At 42.9% G+C, this 19,509-nt stretch overlaps 1 protein-coding gene across 3 annotated transcripts; it reads right to left on the reverse strand.

Moving 5' to 3' along the window:
• Positions 1 to 2,240: 2,240 nt before the first annotated feature.
• Positions 2,241 to 18,325, reverse strand: sgms1a (sphingomyelin synthase 1a). Of its 3 annotated transcripts, none has more exons than XM_078104652.1 (7): positions 17,902 to 18,278; positions 11,220 to 11,350; positions 7,475 to 8,371; positions 7,262 to 7,379; positions 6,490 to 6,643; positions 5,470 to 5,636; positions 2,241 to 4,553 (listed from the first exon to the last, which is right to left on the reverse strand). In XM_078104652.1, the coding sequence occupies exons 3-7, from the start codon at positions 8,080 to 8,082 to the stop codon at positions 4,380 to 4,382; spliced, it is 1,221 nt and encodes a 406-aa protein (XP_077960778.1). In that variant the 5' UTR covers positions 8,083 to 8,371; positions 11,220 to 11,350; positions 17,902 to 18,278; the 3' UTR covers positions 2,241 to 4,379. The 3 variants fall into 3 exon arrangements, with proteins under 3 accessions (XP_077960778.1, XP_077960779.1, XP_040034163.1); XM_078104653.1 differs by lacking the exon at positions 17,902 to 18,278 and adding an exon at positions 12,663 to 12,724; XM_040178229.2 differs by lacking the exon at positions 11,220 to 11,350 and having other exon boundaries at positions 17,902 to 18,325.
• Positions 18,326 to 19,509: the final 1,184 nt, after the last annotated feature.

The following is a 19,509-nucleotide window of genomic DNA, read 5'->3' on the forward strand; positions in this document are numbered from 1 at the left end:
TCAATGTTTTGTGGTCTCCAGCTGAATGACACTTTGACAACGGCGATCTGCCGATAATCAGGGGGCCATCTGCTCGTCCCGAACATGTCGGACACATGGCCCGTTTCCCGAATCCATCAACCCAAAGAAACTACTCAGCAGCCGGAGATCCGTGTGTCTCTCGAAGGATGCATTACAGCTTTAGCACCGACAACCCCTCAGTGGACACGAGTCGACTTTTGACATCACAAAAGATGTCGCCGTCCCTAGGACAGGAAGTCGGCCCAACTCACTGAATGAACGAGCTCTCAGGCAAGGATTCATTGAAGGGTTCGTGGGGCCCTGATGGGTGGCACTACATCTCACTAAAAACGACGCGTGTGATGGAAATCAGCCACGTTACAGGCGTACAAGTTGTCTTCAGCAGCAGCCACGTTCTGATTATATCAGAAGAAAGTGTGAGGAGTGTATTTCCTCTCTCTTTACACCGCAGCATGTTAGAAATTGTTGACAATAAAGGAGATAACAAAAACTGTTTTTTATGGCTACCTTCAAATCGGGGCTTGCAGCCAATTAAAACAAAAAAACACATTAAGTTGTTGTATATTTAACGCAACAGTAACTTACGATACAATGTTGTATCAAAGGACAATGTGAAAGGGGTCCGTCGTGCTAATGAACCTATAAGAATTATCATTATTGTGGTCGAAAATATATCTGACAGATTTACATTCATCAGGAAGAAAAAGAGACAAGACTCCGTAAATGAGAATGTTATTCTTGGCAACAAGAATGTCAACAACTTGTCCCCAGAGAACAGGACTTGGAAAAAGCACCATCCAAAAACATGACGCATATCAAAGCAACTCTTTGCCGGCAAGTTCACAATATCAACATTAAGAATGATGGTGAAAATGTTCAATACTTCATCTTCACTTACTTCCAGGTGAGCACACAAGTCCGTTATCGCAGTATTTAGGCCTTTTTCCGACTCAATGGCGATCAGAGGACAAGGTTCAAAACGCCGCTCTCCATCTCGCCCTCCCTCTCTCTCACACCACCCACTCCCCGAGCCATCCAATAATAGACAAAAATCCACTCCAACAACACAGACTAAGTATGGTATTACCACAGCGCTGCTGGGAATAACATTTGTTTGTGTTCACGTTTGTTCACCCTGTTAATCTTGGATTCGCAACAACGAGGGAGGGTATCTGTAAAAAAAAAAAAGTAAAAAGTATTTGTACTTCCACATATTGAGGCGCAGAAAGAGACGTCCTCCGAGACGCCACAGCATCTCAGTAACAGTGCTCGTGCTGTGAAACGGTCATGGGATCATGACGTTGATGTTAGCGGTTCATTCTGCCACACCAAACACTAAAATAAAATGCAAGCAGACGGTAAATAAGAACTGTCTGTTTTCTGTCAACGGTGCGAACGGCACACCTGCAGATTCATTGCACTTTCATCCACGTTAAGCGGCCATCTTTAGAGCACCTGCGGGGGCCTGTTTAATGAAGTCAGCTGAAACTACGAGACGTCCAGAGCACAGACTCGATCTTTGCGCTCCCTCGTTTGTAGTGTGTGGGAGTTGTGTCTCCTCAGGGTGCCAACAAGTTCTCCAGCAGGCCAAAGAGCAGCAGATCTTTTTTTTTTTTTTCATTGGGGGGGGACTTACTTACCTGTTGCTCTTTCAACCGCAGAGAACTCATCAAGCCCCCTTTCTCTAGTTTACCGGCATCCAAAGGATCGTGATCTAATTGGCTTTGACCGGCTCATATCCCTAGAGGCTGTTTTGGCTACATTCCACAGTGAGCAGCGTGGATCAGTCATTCAATCATTTGCAAGATAAGCTTTTTGGACACGTGTACTTGGGACTTCCAAGGAGTGCATTAAGAACTTTAATTCTGGGGAGAAATGGGGTTAAGGTCAGAAGCTACAACTTTACCGGTCGTCTATCTAAAGCCCAGAAATGCTAGTCTGTAATTAGAACTTCTCAAAGTTAAACATTGTTGTCCCGTCTCGACGTGTTTCATTGGTTGAATGTCAGAGGTATAAACACAAACAGGATGTAAAAAGACATTTAGGAAGGAGGCCACCCGGTCATTTATGTAACTCAATGAGTCCATCTGGTGGCTGTTAGCGGGTCTGCCATGATGTCATCGCCCAATGAGTCGCCACCAGAACGTTATCCGATGAAAGGAAAAAAAAAGGCGGCTTGTTATGAACTTCAAAAAACAAGACATTGACAGTAAATAAAATACATTTTAGTAAAAGGTTTTATTCAAAAGCGTCCCAAATACAATCCTATATCATATCTTACAAATATCTTGAATACACAGAAATTGGGGACAATGTTGGTGGAAGTTTACAGAGCAACATACAAGGATAACAAACTTTGGCAAATGAGAAGACATTACCTCCAACTTTCATCCCAACCAAACCTCCTTAGACTTCCCTGTATTTGGACTCTTAGTTAGAGCTCAAAATATGTGAGGAATCAGCTGTGCTCTTAAAAACTGAGATGAAATGTTTTTTGTTTAAGTGAAATGATTGGACAACGTTACGGGTCATCGGTCTCAAACAATAAGACTCGTTGGCATCGAAAGAGTGAGGCTTCATAAATTGGAAATAATGTTTGCTCACCCGCTTCTTTAGACAATGTTTAAATAAAATAAATCACATCATCCTTATTTATTTGAGATTTGTATAATCTAAAAGCTTAGTGCAGTTTCTCTTCATCAAAGCTTATCAGTTTCATTTGAAAATAAGGTTTCTCCAAACGTTCAATTTTTCCCTATAGATGGACTTGTGCAATACTTATTCTTTACAGTTCAGTCATAGCAACACAAATAAATGCTACAAAACAAAAATACAAGCCTACACATACATGACTATTAGCAATAAAGACAGATTTTCACATTAATGGAAATCAATGTTATCCTGCACACGCATGTGGTCAAATATTTTACCAGCTCTGTGCACCACGCGTCTGCTTTTCCCCCACACGAGTTCCACGATGGCCCTTTGCCTCTTTTGGCTTTGCACTTAAACTGATAGGTAGTTGCTTGATTCAGTGTGTGACAAAGCACACACACAGATTAGTTACAGACATGCTGAGAAGCTTCTGTTTTTTTGGAGTTCTTTTATACTTTGACGTTCCGTAAACGCAACACGAGGGTTTACTGTGAATGGTTGCCTCCAGATGTCATCGCCATCCCAAAGGTTACAAGGCCCGACAACAATGAGGATTATTCTGATTTCAAGATGGGACTCGATGTGGGGAACAAGAGAGGACCGGAGACGAGTCCACGTGCAGAGTAACTTAACTCTGCATCTTAGAGACGTGTCTTCTTCCAAGTGATGTAGAGCAAATAATAGAGTGGTGGAAAATAAACTACCAGACAATCTAGCATCAATGATCGTGCTTTGAACATGGCTGGTTTGTTAAAGACTGATTGGTTTAAAAAAATAATAATAATTATAAATCACAGAAAAACCAAAGAAAAACAAATTAACAGTCGTTTTGTTTTCCACTAGAACCGCATTATCCAACTAAGCACAAAGTGACATCATAAAGCATCAATAAATAAACGGGAAATTTCAATTACTGCACCTACTTTTTGTGAAAACCAATCTTCTGATAAGGCTGGCGTATTTGTTTTTACATTCATGGGAAGGAGACCGTTAACTAATACCACCTCGTGGCGCGGCACACCCGCAGCAGAGACACACAAGACACATAGTACTTGAACTGTTTTACAATCAAGCTAGAAAGGCACTGGAATTACACCACATTAAATTTCTTATGCTCTCAGTTATCCATCTTGAAAAAGGTAAAAATCTAAAAATCTTTTGTTGGACATCATTTATTTTTGAAAAATAAAGTTTGAAATACTAAAAAAAAAAATATTTTTTGCACCGTTGACTCATTTTAGCAAGGACAGTTTACAAAAAGTAATTTGCTATAAAAAAAAAATTGAAAAAAGGAAAAAAAATGCTAATGGCATTTTGGTTATCAAATGATTGACACTAAAATTCTTGTAAGAACATGAGGACATTAACTATAGTTTTGTGCAGAGGAGGTTGGGGGGGGCGTTTTTTGTTGAAATGCTTCATTAACCGCCGTGTGGCCCACGGCAAGGAAAATCCCACTAAACAAATATTAATTAGTGCTGCGGGATGGAGGGAAGAGGACGGACGGGGGAATAACAAAAAACCAAAGTAAACCAGAGAGAAAGGAGGCGGGTCACAGTGCTACCCATCCAGACTGGGGGAAGGGACAGCGCTACGGTTAACGGTGCCATCTTCCGTGGGTGAAAACAGCACTTATGGAAGTTATAGTCCTTGCTTGCTTTGCTGGGATAGGGGGTAAAGGGGGTGTTGGAAGGGGGGCGGGGTCATTGGATGTCCAGTTTGCTGTACTTCACGCCGCGGCTCCAATGCAACGATCGCCATGACGGCAGCTGATAGTTGCGAGGGACCGTGCCGTTGACGTTCTCCTCGAAATACTGGAACAGTCTGTACCACCAAACGCGTGAGAACAAATTGCTCTGTGACGTCTCCTTCAGCGTCTGAAACAAAACGTAAAAGACTAAACTAAGTGCAAAATCTAACGCACATGCACTTTACAGTTCATTTTTATCTTGGGAAATGTAGTTTGCATCATTCAGGGCCTGCGTTTTTTCTCGTGCACAGAGAGAAGTGGACAAGAGGAAACCACACGTTGCCCTTGAAAAAATCATTCACAGTACAATATCGCTACTATAAATAATAGGTTTATTCAGCTAATACAGGGAATTCAATACCTGTGAGTTAAAGTAGGTACATTTTGTACAATCAGGCATATTAAAAAGAAAGGAAATATAAATGTTCTGTTTGAGAAGAGAAGATCGCTAGCTACGTTAGATATGAAGCTATAGCCAGATTCAGATGACATGAGGAAAATAAAACCCTAAAATGAATAGCCCATCCCTGATCAAAGGTCTCCCTACCTTTTAACAAGTCATACCTAAATTGTTTAAATGTTAAATACAAATGTATACTAATATAAGTGTACAAACAGGGTGAAATGCACTTTAATGTTATCTAAGAAAATCAGTAATAACTAATTGCTAACCCTGTATTACAAGAATCATTACATTCCTCAATACCGGTGTGGGTTTCAAATGATACCAATTCAAAAACACATCATTTTAAGAATGATTCATTTCTACAAAATAATGTTACTTATTTGTACTAACTAATGTAACGTCAGAAGGTAACAAATTAAAATATGTAGATGATTAACAATCTGTATGGTTGTACATTGCAGGGCCTTTGCAAGTAGCTGACAAAAACAAGGACTCTTATATACACCTTTCTTGTGTATATACTGACATACAGGTTCTAGTAAATAAACCCCCGCGCCCACTTACCTTACCTGGTGTCTTTAGGTTTATATACAAGTTCCAACCGAGTAACATAATTTAGGTTGCATGTTGCACCTACCTGCTGGTTGGCCATAGTGTGGTACCACCAAAAGAGACGTGTAGTGATGAAGTATGCGACCACCACATCCACAGTGTAGTGGTCATGGGCCAGAAGGATGCAGAAAATCCCCACAGCGCTCAAGCTCCAGCAAAGCCAGTGGTACCACCAGAACCGCTTTGGGGAATCTGCCAGGAAACACATTAAAAAGAAAAACATGCAGAGTAAATAAACGAGAGACACGGGAAAAACCCAGCAACATCAATTCAAGGGGAAAATTCTCTTCAACAGCTAAATGGGGCATTAGGGCGTCAGCTAGCTGGCGATACATTTTGTTTGGCCTCGCATCGTCAGATGGGGCTCAGGGGCCCTTCTGGAGAAACAGACCTTTCCACCACTAGATGTCCCTAAAGGGGTGGCAAAAGCATTTGAGATGGGTAGTGATGTAGAAGAGTAAAAAAAAAAAAAAAAAAAAAACTGTACAACACAACGCTTTTGAAATGTCACAACATCTACAACTTGACCGAGCCGTTACGATGCGGCGGACACGTGGGGATTAGCGGTGAGCCCACAGGGCGTTTTGAGTGCGCTAAATAAGTAAACGCCGGATGAGGAACAGAAAATGTGGGGGCACTGATACTAACGTGTCAACAGCTGTAAGAGAATAGGACACCATTTCCTCCTCATTTCCTGATACTAATTTTAGAGAAGAGCTGCAAAAGTATGGTTTTATTGGGAAGATGCAGATGCAGAGGATGAGTTAGTTCCTGATTCAATAGCTGTGAGCGCCGACTTGCTTACTTTTTGGCCTTTAGCTTTTAAATAGATCAGTTTTTTGACATCTCAACAAAGGTCGTGTGAACTATTTTACTGCAGTGGGAGTGTGGGAGGGGACGGTTGTCAAAATGATCTGCTGCACATTTGTAAACGCAAAAACTGACTCTGAAAAGGCAACATGGGCTTCATACGGCTTTAAACAAAAAAGATTCTTCTTTTTTTTTTACATTCTTACTTAAATAGTCTAGATGCAGCAGAACTTACACTCCTTGATGAAGAGGTATGTTAGAGTCAACATGACGGTGTGGCCACTATACAGATAATCTCCACACATGGTGTGGGAGCCTGTGATGGATAGGCCTCCGCCGGCAATCATCTTCATTATCCTCCTCATCTGTACCTCCCAGTTCCCGAGAAGCTGAAAGAAACACAGCCAGTCGTTACAAAAGTGGAAAACCTGACAACATCACTCCCATCTGATAAAGAAGTATATGCTGTGCAAGTGTAGGATGAAGAGGAGAGCGCACAGCAGGACAGCATGTTAAGTGAGGACCTTTGCATCTGGATTCATCTGATGTCACGGCTCGAGTACAGTGGTGGTGGCAGTGTGTAGAAGTTTCCATTTCAAGACTGGAGGCCATGAATTGTTTCATGTCTCAGACTATTTTCTAGTCCAGTTTATCTGACTGAAAACAATGTTTCAAATGATTTCACAAAAAGAAAAATGGCACACAGCGGCTTTAAATAAAACTGCTTTCCCAATTGACTGTTTGCAATACAACAATAACGGGACCTACTGAAAAAGTGAGGCAGCCACTCAAGCTCGTCCGGGGGGGGAGGTCACATTAAAGTGGACACGCACGTATTTTACAGTGGTCAGGGGAGAGCACTCCGAGGCTCTCAGCCCACAAAAGACAACTCTTTTTGCTAAATTTGCCCATTCAGCACCTTTTTGCCCTTAGCGGTAAGCTTAGGAAAGAAGGAAGCCTTTAATGGGGGGGTGAAATAAATGTGTGTGCGTGTGCATGTTTAATACCTTTGGAGAGCATTTGAAGTGCATGCCTGGAACAGGCAGAGTGGTGATGTACATTGTAATACACCGGTACAGATAGAGTGTGCCCACAACAAAAAAGAAGCGCCTGCCTATAATTGACCTGAGAAAAACAGACAGAAAAAACAAGAAAATGAATAACACGATCATATCGCTACATTTCAAATTAAAAGAAGCTATGTAAACACACGCGCGTACCTGTGCTTGAGTAGAATCCACTGTATCAGCCAGAGTCCCACCAGCAGCATGCCGTTAATCTCACAGATGGAGAAGGCCCACTCCACCCGGTCAAACAAGTCAAAGAACTTATCGGGTAGCGGTGGGGTGTGCTCCTTGGGTGGTACCCTCTCGTGGACCACTGAAATGACGACAGTGGTGGTCACAAAGCACACCACCGCGTAGACAAACGCTATGCCAGTCTTCCCCCACTCGGCAGGGAACGACGGCCGCATAGTGTCACCCGCGGGAATGTGGATGTGGACCATCTCCCTCGTGGCCTTCAACCCGGCGCCGTTCCTCTGAGGCTTGCTAGTCCCGTTGGGTAGCCCACCGGCATGCCCGTTTGCGTGGCCATTTTTGTGAGCCTCGATGTGAGTCTCTATCCGCAGGGTCTCCAGTCGCTCCAGCAGCTGCTGCCCGCCGTCGGACGACACCAGCGAGATGGGCGGCATCTGGAAGTCGGCCTCGTTGAGCCGGAGCAAAGCGGGGCCGTCCCTCTGGCGGAGGGCGTCGACGTACTCCGGCATCCCCTCTTTGCTCAGCCAGTCAGAGACGTCCTCTGCAGTCCATGACGCCACCTTCTTCATCTTGGCCAGCGGGCAATGCGGAGAATGGGCGTCCTCAGACTAGGGTAAGTTCACTGGAGGCGGGGGGGTCTACGGGGCAGGGGGAGGTCCTCTCCGGTGTTGGCACATGGTGTGTCTTCCACCCAGAGGGAGCCCAGTCTCCTCTTGAAGTGATGCGGGGAGAAGGTAGGCCGCAGGGCCACTCTGGGTTGGGATTGGGGTGGAGGGGAGAGGGGGGGGGCCAAGGCCAACAGATTGCAGGTGAACCCCAGCGGCCTCCTACGGCTCTTCCCCCACACGTGCTGCAGCACTGTTAAAGTAAAAAGAACGAATGCTGTGAATCACAATACAGAACAACTGCAATATCCACTCACACAACTCTAAGGGGCGTTGAGGGGGCCTGAGTAGGGATACTCTTTGACAGCGCAGCATGATGCACGGGTCCTTTGGTCAGCTCGGCTCAACTGGAAATCCCAGAATTACTTTAAATCGGTTTCACAGATAAGAAACATGAAATGCATTAGCCACATCATTCTAAAGCTTAACAATAACAAGACGGACATGAGGACACAATCTGTCAGTAGGTTTCCCGTCTTTGACCCCTGCTCTGGGGACATCATGGTCAACATCCTGGGTGAGTCAGCTTTTTTCCTTTTTTTTTTTTTATATACACATGAGGCCTCTTTGTTGTGGAAGTGTCAACTTACACAAGGTCTATGTACAGTGGTGCTGTTGAACCACACGAATGAACGGTAGTGGTGCAAAGGATCACGAACCTTACAGTTCGCTACACGGATAACAATGTGGGGTCACGGTTCGGATCATTTTTCAGCAATGAAAAGGGGAGGAGTCAATATAACTATTCCTATACATAGTTTTACATAACATTATGATATTTATATTTCACAAAAACATTGAAGGTATCCAATTTGAAACAATTTTTTAAAAAATGAAACAAAATACAACTGATAATCTTTCCTCAATACTGAATAATCATTTGCTGTAATTAAAATAACTGACAAACATGAGCTTCTGTCGGTGAGGAAGCTGACCTTTGGCCCTCTGGTACAATACGGAGAGCCATTAACCATGTGTTGAACAGGTCTTTTGGTGGCGGTGCTATTATAGTTGTCTTTTAATGTACAATTTGGCACATGATGAGTTTCGGAAAGTGCTTCCTCGTAAAAGATACATCCATCTTTTCATAGAACAGTGTGGGAACTGCACTGCCATTTAAACTGAAGGCCTGAGAAAGTGACTGATGGGAAGACAAAAAAAAAAAAAAAAGGCTGAAGCAGTGCACCAAAGTTAACTCACCATGGCATATACTAATGCACGTTACTTCCCCTGTTAACAGTAAAACCGCAGCGTAATAATACATGTACATAGGGTTTCACAGCCTTTGCTCAATACTTGGTTGAAGCACCCTTTTGGCAGCAATTACAGCCTCGAGTCGTGAGTAGGATTCTACAAGCCTGGCACACCCATTTCTGGGCAGTTTCTCCCATTCTTTCTTGCGAAATGTGGAAACCGTTAAGAAATGTGTATACTTTCCAGATGCACTGCAAGCACGGCAGATATCTAAACGGTATTTATCTCCCCCGTTCTTTCACTGACCAATTTTGAACTTTGTTTTCCAATGTGTGCGTTCTCATCCGAGCTTCAGGCAACAGGGGATGAACCCACACATCTGCTGCACATCATGCGTTTGTTTATAGCCTGTGGTGTCAGCGGCGGACACAGGGTGGCCCAGCTGGTGTTCGGGGGAGTGCGGAATACAACTGGAGGCTGCGCCTGATAAACCGCACGCATACGAGGACGGGGAGGGGAACCGGACTGCGAGAAAGGAAGCCATAAATCAGAGCGAAGGTCAGCAGCGAATACGAAGACAGGCCCCATCCGCGTCGAGAGGGCGAGCAGCCAGCAGCACAGCCAAACCAGCTAAGGTCGACGACAGCTAAACACACTGGTTGGCACGACAACAGACTGGAGATCAGTACCTCATCTCGCCCCCGGAGGCCCGTTCATTTGGGTCAGCGAAGCGGCGCTAAATTAATTAAGAAGACGGGGGCTCACGTGTCTCAAATAAAATAAAATAAAATAAACAGTCGTTTCTGGGAAAACTTGGCTCCTCCCACCCAGCGTGCCGTTGTGACGCCGGCCGCAGACTTGCGACTGATTTACTGGCGATTGCCGCTGCCTGCCACAGAGTTGCCACTCACTTGCCACTGCCACAAGGAGGATCTCGGCCCTACTGAACACCTGGCGCCAGAGACATTCTCACAGAGGTCCGAGGAACAACATTGAACAAATAGCGCCAACTGTACTCAACAAACCCCAAAGAGCAACATGTAAAAACAAACATATGGATAGCGATCAAACGGCACAGCAGGAGAGTCTTTATGCAACAGCTAAGCTACGTGACGACCCGCCTTAGTGTGCGGCGGGGAAAAATAGATCCGATTTAAGTGGAAACAAAACGAAAACACAAAAGAGACAAAGAGCACTGACGTCGGCCTGCTAACAGTATTGGATTGAGACAGATCGGAGATTAGCGGTCACCGAGTCAGCTGTGTGCCGAGGACCTTTGGTCAGTGAATCAGCTTACAGCGTGCTCTGTGAGGGGTGGGGGGGGGGGTCCAAGAAATGGGAAAAACAGGATAATCCTGAAGCTAATGAAATGTACCTGGGGATCTCAATACCTTGCTCCGCCAGAGAAATCTTACATATGAGGATTAACATGAGAGTACAATTGCATGACAATCATCATCGTGTGGAAAATCTTTGTGCTGCAGTGAACCAACACCTCACGAGCACGTACGTAGCAGGCTATGAAGAAATGCTTTCGCACCAGTTGCAAAACACACGGAGGGGGGGGGGGGTCTTCTAAACACTATTGTTTGAGGACAGAGGACCGCATGAAGCAAAAAGGAAATTCTGCTCCTCCCGCAGCCCTTAAGATGTTGTGAATGTTGATACAAGATAAGACATTGTCGCCGTTCAGTTTTGTCTGAGCACCACTGCAGGACTTGCTCAACCCTAACCCCCTAACCCACTTTGAAGGGGCCTTGTGGAGCGTTCCTGTACACAAGATAAAGATAGTTTACGTTCAGTGTGTCCTTGCGCTCTAACAAAATGAGCAGAGTGCATTTTCTTACCATCAACAGATTGTTTTTTGCTGAATTATATATTCGGCATAGTTTACATTCTGTTCATTAGTCCTCCTCTTCCTCTTGGTTTGTTGATGAGCTGGAACTCTTTGACAATCCAACATTTACTCTTATTTCAACTGAAACAAAACGTTGTAGTTTAGCATTAAACACATGCTTGAAGTAGATCCTCAGTTTGTTTCATGTCACCACTTCCTGCTTTCACATCTCTCCCTGGGCCCCACACACACACACGGAAGAAATTCAGTAAGGTGGTAAACCATACCAGTCTTACAACATCAGCTGTAATATTTAACTCAATTCTCATAAACACAGCATGCTTTTCACATCTACAGCATGTCAGTGCTTGAGCTGGCCGCTACACCGAAAACTCAAACCTGTATAAGAGCTCTGGGGTATGAATAAATCATAACTGTATTGAATATTAACTGCATTCAATGGAGAAAAAAAAAAAAACGAACAGACGTTAAATTTGTTATAGCATCATATGTTTGACCCGAGAGTTGGGGTCAACCTCAATAGATTCTGATCACATGAGAAGATTTTAGTTTTTGAATGTTGTTTTAACAAAAGAAGCAGTTTGAAGACATTGCCGTCTGTAATTGCTGTCAACATTTATTCATGTGTGTGTATATATATATATATATATATATATATATTTTTTTTTTAAGCTTTTGCCAGGCTCAGAGTTTGATGCTGACTTCTGTGTCCCAGTATAACCTGCCATGTATGTTGTTTAATCTAAATGTTTGACCGCTCATGTTGGATGCAAATAAATATGCCTTGAGCGATCTCTTTTTTCAGTTTGCACGACGGGTTTCTTGCCAGTCAGTTTTACATTTAGAGAATGATACCATCTGTTCCCATCAGCACCCACGTGATAGTTTTAAATCCTTGGTTCTGCTCCCATGTAGACACACTTAATGGTTCGGTTTATACCCCCCCGCCTGGAGGCAGTGTTCTGAACACTCACTAACACAGTCCTGCTAGTAAAGGAGCTAAACGCTAATGCTAACAGAAGTTCCATTGACTTACATCATGATGTAAAGATCATATTGAGCCACGGTAATCAATCTGCTATAATGGTTTGTTAATCTTATAAAATCAAGCTGAAAGCTGTGAAAGCGATGTTTTCACGGCATCATAAAATAGATCTTAGAGAAGGGATTATAACCAGACTGATTTGAGCAATATCAAAAATATGTTTGACAATTGGTATAACAAAAAAAAGGAAATATATAAAACAAGTAATCGATGGCAATATTTCTATTCCTATAGTTAACTGGAATATATGTATGTAAAGCTTTTACACAAAAGAGACTAAATATTTGAACAGAGAACATATGACAACGCAGAAGCAGGAGAGTCCGTCTCATAAAAGAAAACAAAGATCATCCTTTTAAATGAATTCTTTTTTTGCCCTCTCCCTACCTTGTGCAGTCAGGGTGTTGTCCTTTTAGTCTTCATGTAGTTTAGAGAAGTATCTCCTTCCCGTTTATTTCATTTTTGTCTTTTAACGGAATACTGACACCTACAGCAAACCAACGACGGACAGCGCAATGCCAATATTTACACAACTGGGCGAGCCTGGTTCAGGTGATTACGGTTCAAAAATTAACTATGTAGGTTCCGGCTTGCGCAGTAGGGTAGTCGTTCCCTTGTAAACCTTTGGTGGAAATGGTTCATCCAGCCACCTAGGCAACAGGACATCCAGAGCATACCTTGTTTCAACTATTCGGGAAGGACAGACCCGATGAAACGGCATTTGGCTTCAGTGAACGCAGAGGAAAAGAATGATCCGCGTGGAATGTGCAGCATTTTAGGAATTTTTAAGTGGTCAACTCTACTACCACAAACATACTTGCTACAAACTCATACAAATGTGTACAGTAAACAGTCAAAACGATCACTTCGCAGGATCAACTCTATGTTATGTAGAAGAAAGTTTAGTATAGGGAGTTTTCAATAGGGGGGGGGGGGGGGGAGAAGAGAAATTTAACAGAGGTTTGATGACGGCCTTGACTTTGCACGATTAACGTGAAGTAGCACAGTTATTGTGAAGTAGAACCAAAGGCAACAAGGTCTCATATTAATGCGTGTCGGGGAATAATCAATCTGTTGGCCGTTAACAGCTCAAATCACACGTTACATAACAGCCGCCCACTACAGCCGACAAGTATCGCACTTCTAATTTTGTTGGAAAAAGTACAATACAGTTGTGGTGGGAGGTTGACAGCTGATATCAGCAACATTAAAAAAAAAAAAAGGATTACAAGTAAAACATGTGTGTGGACTCATTCAAGTGTGATCACTCCCTAATGGACTGGGTTAGTTTCCGATGTTGTAATATTTTGACACAAAATGAGTTATTTCCATTAAATTGGCCATGTTAGTTTTTTTATCTTACAAAAGCAAATGCACACTTGGATCCCGTCATCCTTAATCTCTCCATCAATGACGTTACAGTTTATGAAAATATTGCCACATGTTCGCATACTGGCATGTTACAAAAGCACAAGCGCAAATCTGTCACTACAAGGAGAACACGGATACTGTTCAAAAAAAAAAAAAAAAATTATAATAATAATAATAATAGATTATAGTCTGAAATAAACCTTTGAAATGTAATTCATCAGAAAGAATACAGCCACTTTGCTATCACAGAAGCACTTTACGTCCTATCAGCAGGTTGATCAACAGAGCACGCAGTTAACCAAAGGTTAGGATGAGACTGGCCATAAAGCACGGACGGGCCTTTGTTGGAGCCGAGTTTAACGGGTACAACGGCCAGCGCGCCGGCAGGTGACATCTGCTAATGAGAGAACCACTTATGGCTTTATGAGTCACTGATGATGGAAGCGAGGCCCTTGGAAGCCCAGGGGACGGACTGAACTTGTGCTCAGCTCATGTGGTGCAGAGCCATCACCAATGATACGTGGCGTCGCACGCAAGGGACTAACAGTCGTCGGAGAGCAATTAGCGCACATTCAGCCCGTCTCTTCACATATAACGACTTAAATCTGTCAACAAGACTGACAGATTCAGACTTGCAATTACTTTACATGTTGGTGCAGAAATATGCGATTTGCCTAGGCAAAAATTTGTAGGGCGGAGACACAATACCTGTGTTCCTTTACTAAACTGGGAAATCCTTTAAACCCAGCAACAGAGGCAAAGTTAAAAAGGTGCAACAGTGCAGCGTTTTCTTACTTTATCATGACCGAGCCATCTGCGTTAACCGCCATTTGACCTCAGTGCAGAGAAGCTAGTGGTTCGAACAGTGGGGGCACACATACTTGTTCTCACGTGCACTCACATGCGCGTGCATGGCCTAGCTGCATAAACAAAGCACAGAGCAGACAGCTCACCACCAGCCCGAGAGTTGGGATTTTTGATACGATTGATTGGCTGGAATTCAAGAGCAAGGAGTTGAGTTTTAACCAAGATTTCTGGGTTTATTTGACCCGCGTAATTTTCACATTTAGAACTCCTGCGCTATGAGGCGTTGGTTCATCCGGAACCAGTCATCTCTAATCGATGCACAAAATGTTACATTATTTAACTTTGAAGCTTGAACCAGGCGTAAACAAGAGTAACCACCAGTAGCACAGTATCTTGTACAGTCCCATATAGTAATAAAGAAACGCGCTTTCCACTGTGAATTAGCATGAGGACGTAATTCTGCACAAAGAAGCACATCAGCACACAAATTGGGGTGGGTGGAGTCAGCGAGTAAACAGGACGGTGAACAGACCATCTCATGGGACTCCTTTGGCCCTGCTTTATAAATTTGTATATTTTTCATGTGTACGTTTTGAACAGACACGCTTGTGAGCACAACATGAAGATGGCCTGCCATTGCCCAGAGTCACACCAGCCTTCCTTGATGTAGAATTATGTTGAATTTTGCCTTTAAAATAGGCCAAAGCATGAACAAATTAGGTCAGGAACAGGTCTACAGCTTCCTGGGTATTTATGTATGCAATAGTCACATTGGTGTCCCGTTATTGACGTCAAACATCCTGAGGAACTTGATTAACATAAGAATGCAGGTGTACATGTTAGGACAGGGGGGATACCCCGCTCAGGTGTAAGCAAAGCTAAACAACAGTACAAAACAGAAAGGGCCAGCTGGCACTACGTAACATTCCTTCCCAACTCACTCCACACCCTCGCCTTATCCGCATAAATTGGTCGTGGATACCTTGATTTCCTAGTGCAACGTTAAATACATATCTTTTCCATTTGTCAAGGCGTTCTATATTAGTTTTAAAGTCTGTTTGGCTCCTCCATTTAATCAAACAAAGCTCAGCAGGAAGTGAGGGGACATTGGATCACTTGCGCTTCTGGCCTGCAAGTAGAATAAAAAAAGTCAACATTGTCTTCTTTTTTCAGTGATTTACAAATACACAAAATAGGCTACAAAGTTCTACTAGCCTAGATTTCCTAGAAAAAGTAGTTGTAGGCCACAGGAAACTGGGACATCATGTGAAGAGAGTTGAAACTTCATGTGTTTCTAATTATGGCAGAAACATGATTAAAGGAACTGCTTACAATTTCTCTGGAGGCAAACCTCTGACGAAATCGAATGATGAGTGGCTGTTGTCCAGCACTCACATCGTAGTACCATTCAGTAGAACAACAAACAGGCCAAAGCCATCAGCTAATAGCATTATACCCTAGCTGTGGTTTGAGTACGCTGCAGTGACGCAGACATTTTCAAAAATAAAAAGACGTACCTGTATATCTAGGGTCAAACAATTTTAAAATTGGCCAAACACTGGCACAGTACTTTCCTGACTACGTATCTGCTGCGGTTTTGTCTATTCAAAAACAAACCAGTGCATGATACAATAACATAAATATTGGGGTAAACTTTATCAATACCAACCCATCTAACTGCTAGTGAAATTGACATTTTGAATCCATTGATTCTTTTTGTCAAACAGAAATACGAGTTAGCTTTGAAATCTTATATCTGAAGCTCTATCTAATTCATTGGTCATAAAAAGACAACTCATTCTAATGTCATAAATTAATCTGCAGCTTATGGAGGTAGCAAAAAGCCTGTGTAGAATCAGAAGTATCCATCTAGAATTACACATTTTAAATCACTTCCTAAATTAAAAACTGAATAAAAAAGGTTAGGAAAAACACTTTCTGAAAAAATAGGCCATTCCTCTAAAGCACGTGAGTAACAGGTTTCCAGGGGAAGTTGGTGATCGGAGCGAATGTTGGCCAATGGGTTTTGTCATCCGCTTAAGACACTTTTCCATGGGGGAGTCATTGCCTCGCCAACAGAAAACGCCTTGTTTCCACTTGTTGATGGTCTGACATGCTTTGCTTTGGCAATAAGGCTTTCTCAGCAACCCAGGCTGGATGCCTTGGTGACAATAACCCCCATTGAAGTCGTTTTTTTTGCCCACTCACTGCAGCCATACAGTTTGTGTATGTGAGAAGTTGCTTTCTCACCGGTTCCGATGCACAAACAACCCCTCGGTTTTGTTTGAGTCAATGTCTCTTTTGGCTCAACTGCCTGTCCGGGGTTAGTTTCACTGTGGATCTCAGGTTAAGCGGGCAGATATAGCACATAGCAACACCATATGCCCCGACAAACAGGAATGGTGGGGGGGGGAAGACACACAACTGTCTAAACATGTCTGTGTCTCATCAAGTGACCGTTTAAGAAGGCGGGTCACCCCGTTGCGCCCTTTTCTTGCACAAATCAAAATATAATACAAAATACATAAGTCATGGTCAGCGCGAAACAAACCAAAATGTTGTGCTACCACTAATACGCGAGGTCCATGTGTACCGAGACCGCGGAGGAGAACACATTAGCGGGTTTGCCGCTGCGGTAGGAGGCGCAGCTGCGGGACGGCGTTACACAGGAAACATGGCTGACACAGGTGGCCTCTTCGCGTGCCTGAAACAGACACGAGCCACTTGTGCCACACTCGGGTCGGCCGCCGCAACGTGCGGCTCAGCCGCTTAGTTTCACCACACTAAATATAGAGCAAGCTGGCGTCTTCGGTATTTGAGCTAACGTTAGCTAGCCTCGGTCAGCCGGGGGTTGTTGAGTTTGGGGGGGGGGGGGGGGGTTTACGGTCAGCTAACCTGGCGTTACATTATTGTCGGTTACAAAGCAGATTTATTTGTAGCATAAATATTATGTTTGATCCGGTTAAATAAACAACTAAAACGAAAACAAAAAAATCAGTTTATCGCGAAACGAATGTAGCCTTTCTACCAACCGCGTTGTATCGGGATTAACGATAACGGGAGACGGCTTCTCTCGCCAACATTAAAAAAAATGTTTCCGCGGAAGGCCAGTGAGCAGCATTAACGTGAAGTTGACGTTAGCTAACGTTACATTCGGTACCGGAGTCAACGATCGGAGGGGGGGGGGGGTGGCGGGCGTCTGTCGAGCAGCGCGTACCGGGCGCAATTTCAGGGGGAAATTATACAACACAACGGTGTTTACATTAGTTTGCGGTGCGGCATTACACGGTAACTAACAGTTCCCAATACCACGACTTTGAGCCACAGCACTAACGTTAACCGAAAGCAGACCTGACGTTAGCTACCTAACACAGCGCCGAGACAGCTTAGCGGGTGGCTAGGTCTGCTATTGACAAAAGAGTAGTAACCACGAGAGTAGTTTAATTACCTGAAATGGTACGGGCTTCTCTTTAAATCGTAGAGTTTACCACCACGCTCTGGCGTTAACCCGTCTGTGGTTTTATCCAGTGTTTTCATGGGTAGGCGGTTGGGACTCGAGAAGCTGGGAGTTTCCTTCACGCCGTCAGCCGCGCTGCCTTCAGGTACCGTCGGCGACGAGGCGCGTTGCTTAAGTGCCCGTGTGAAAAGAAAAAGTTGGCATTCGGTGGGACGGGTTCGCAACAACACAAACTAGAAAAAAAAACATATGAACAAAACACCACGTTGTCATTTCCTTTGTTTTTGTTTAGGTAAGAAAGTGGCAAAAGACACATTTAGACGCCCGTGCTAATACGGTGTAGCAAAAGAGGCGTATTTGAATGCAACAACAACTACGAAGAAAATGCAGCGTTGGAAGAGCGCTCATCTCATCTGAAGCCATCTATTGGTGAAGGACTGAGAAGACATTACATTTTAGTGTAATGTATGCTTTAAATCGGTAGCTCTAATCTGACTATAACAGTTGAAGGATTATAATTTGTAAATCATAAGCTGGTTAAAATATTCTACTGATTAGTTTATTAGATCAGGATATTACACTGTATATTTTCTTTGGGGGGCTTTACCAAAATTCAGGAGGAATAAGGGAACAATGGGTCATATAAAACAATGTACAAAATGTATTTTTCCCAGGACAAAAACAAAGCAAAAATGAGTCAAACTTAAGCACACCTGTAGCTTGACAAGCAAGTGTGTGATTTGCCACAAAGTTGTGAATATAGTACAACAAAACAGCAAATAATTGTAGTAAAATAAATAAATAAAAATTATAGTAAATGTCAATGTCCCACAATCAGACAAAAATCTTAATATATATAAAGTAAAATCTTCTTCAAATCATTACACTGGACAATAGGCTGTTGTAAAACAATAACACTCATAATCAGATCTACGGCAATTTAATTATTGATACATTCCTTTTTTTTAGTGCGCAGTGGTGTTGTGGGCGGACATTCACAATCCTAAAAAGTGGATGTTTAAGAGGATTTTATGTTTTTGTCAGGACTTAACAAAGGTCCCTTTTTAATGATTAGTACACTTGAACAAATTCTCCTCATTTGGTCAAGATGTTTTTGATAACACTGATCAGCTAATAATGCCTGATAAGACAGGAAAATATAGTTGGCATAGTGACTTTTACTACCTCTTAAAATCAGATAAGATCAATAGGATTTGCCTTTTTGCTGTGTAAAGCATGATTGACAGCAATTAAACAGACAAAATCCTCCTGGTTCCCACTCTGTTAAAGTTTATAATGGATTTAGGCAGCGTAGGAGACCTTCAGTCTGATTTTCTTGCGCAAACTAAACCAAAACTGGACTTTGAATATTAGGAATTCATGAATCATCATAACTGGTAAAATTGGATGGGACACTGAATAATCAGAAATTAGAGAAAACATGTTAAAGCCAATTCCTATTCTGATAATGCTTTCCGATAGATATAAACATACTTTCTATATGACATCATGTGAATAATCATGTGAAGTTGAATATGAACTCTTTTGCTGGGAAAACAACAATTAAATGTGGACTAAAGTGAAATGCACTTATACAAC

Source organism: Gasterosteus aculeatus, chromosome 6, assembly GCF_964276395.1.
Source record: "Gasterosteus aculeatus chromosome 6, fGasAcu3.hap1.1, whole genome shotgun sequence".
Taxonomy (NCBI): Eukaryota; Metazoa; Chordata; class Actinopteri; order Perciformes; family Gasterosteidae; genus Gasterosteus; species Gasterosteus aculeatus.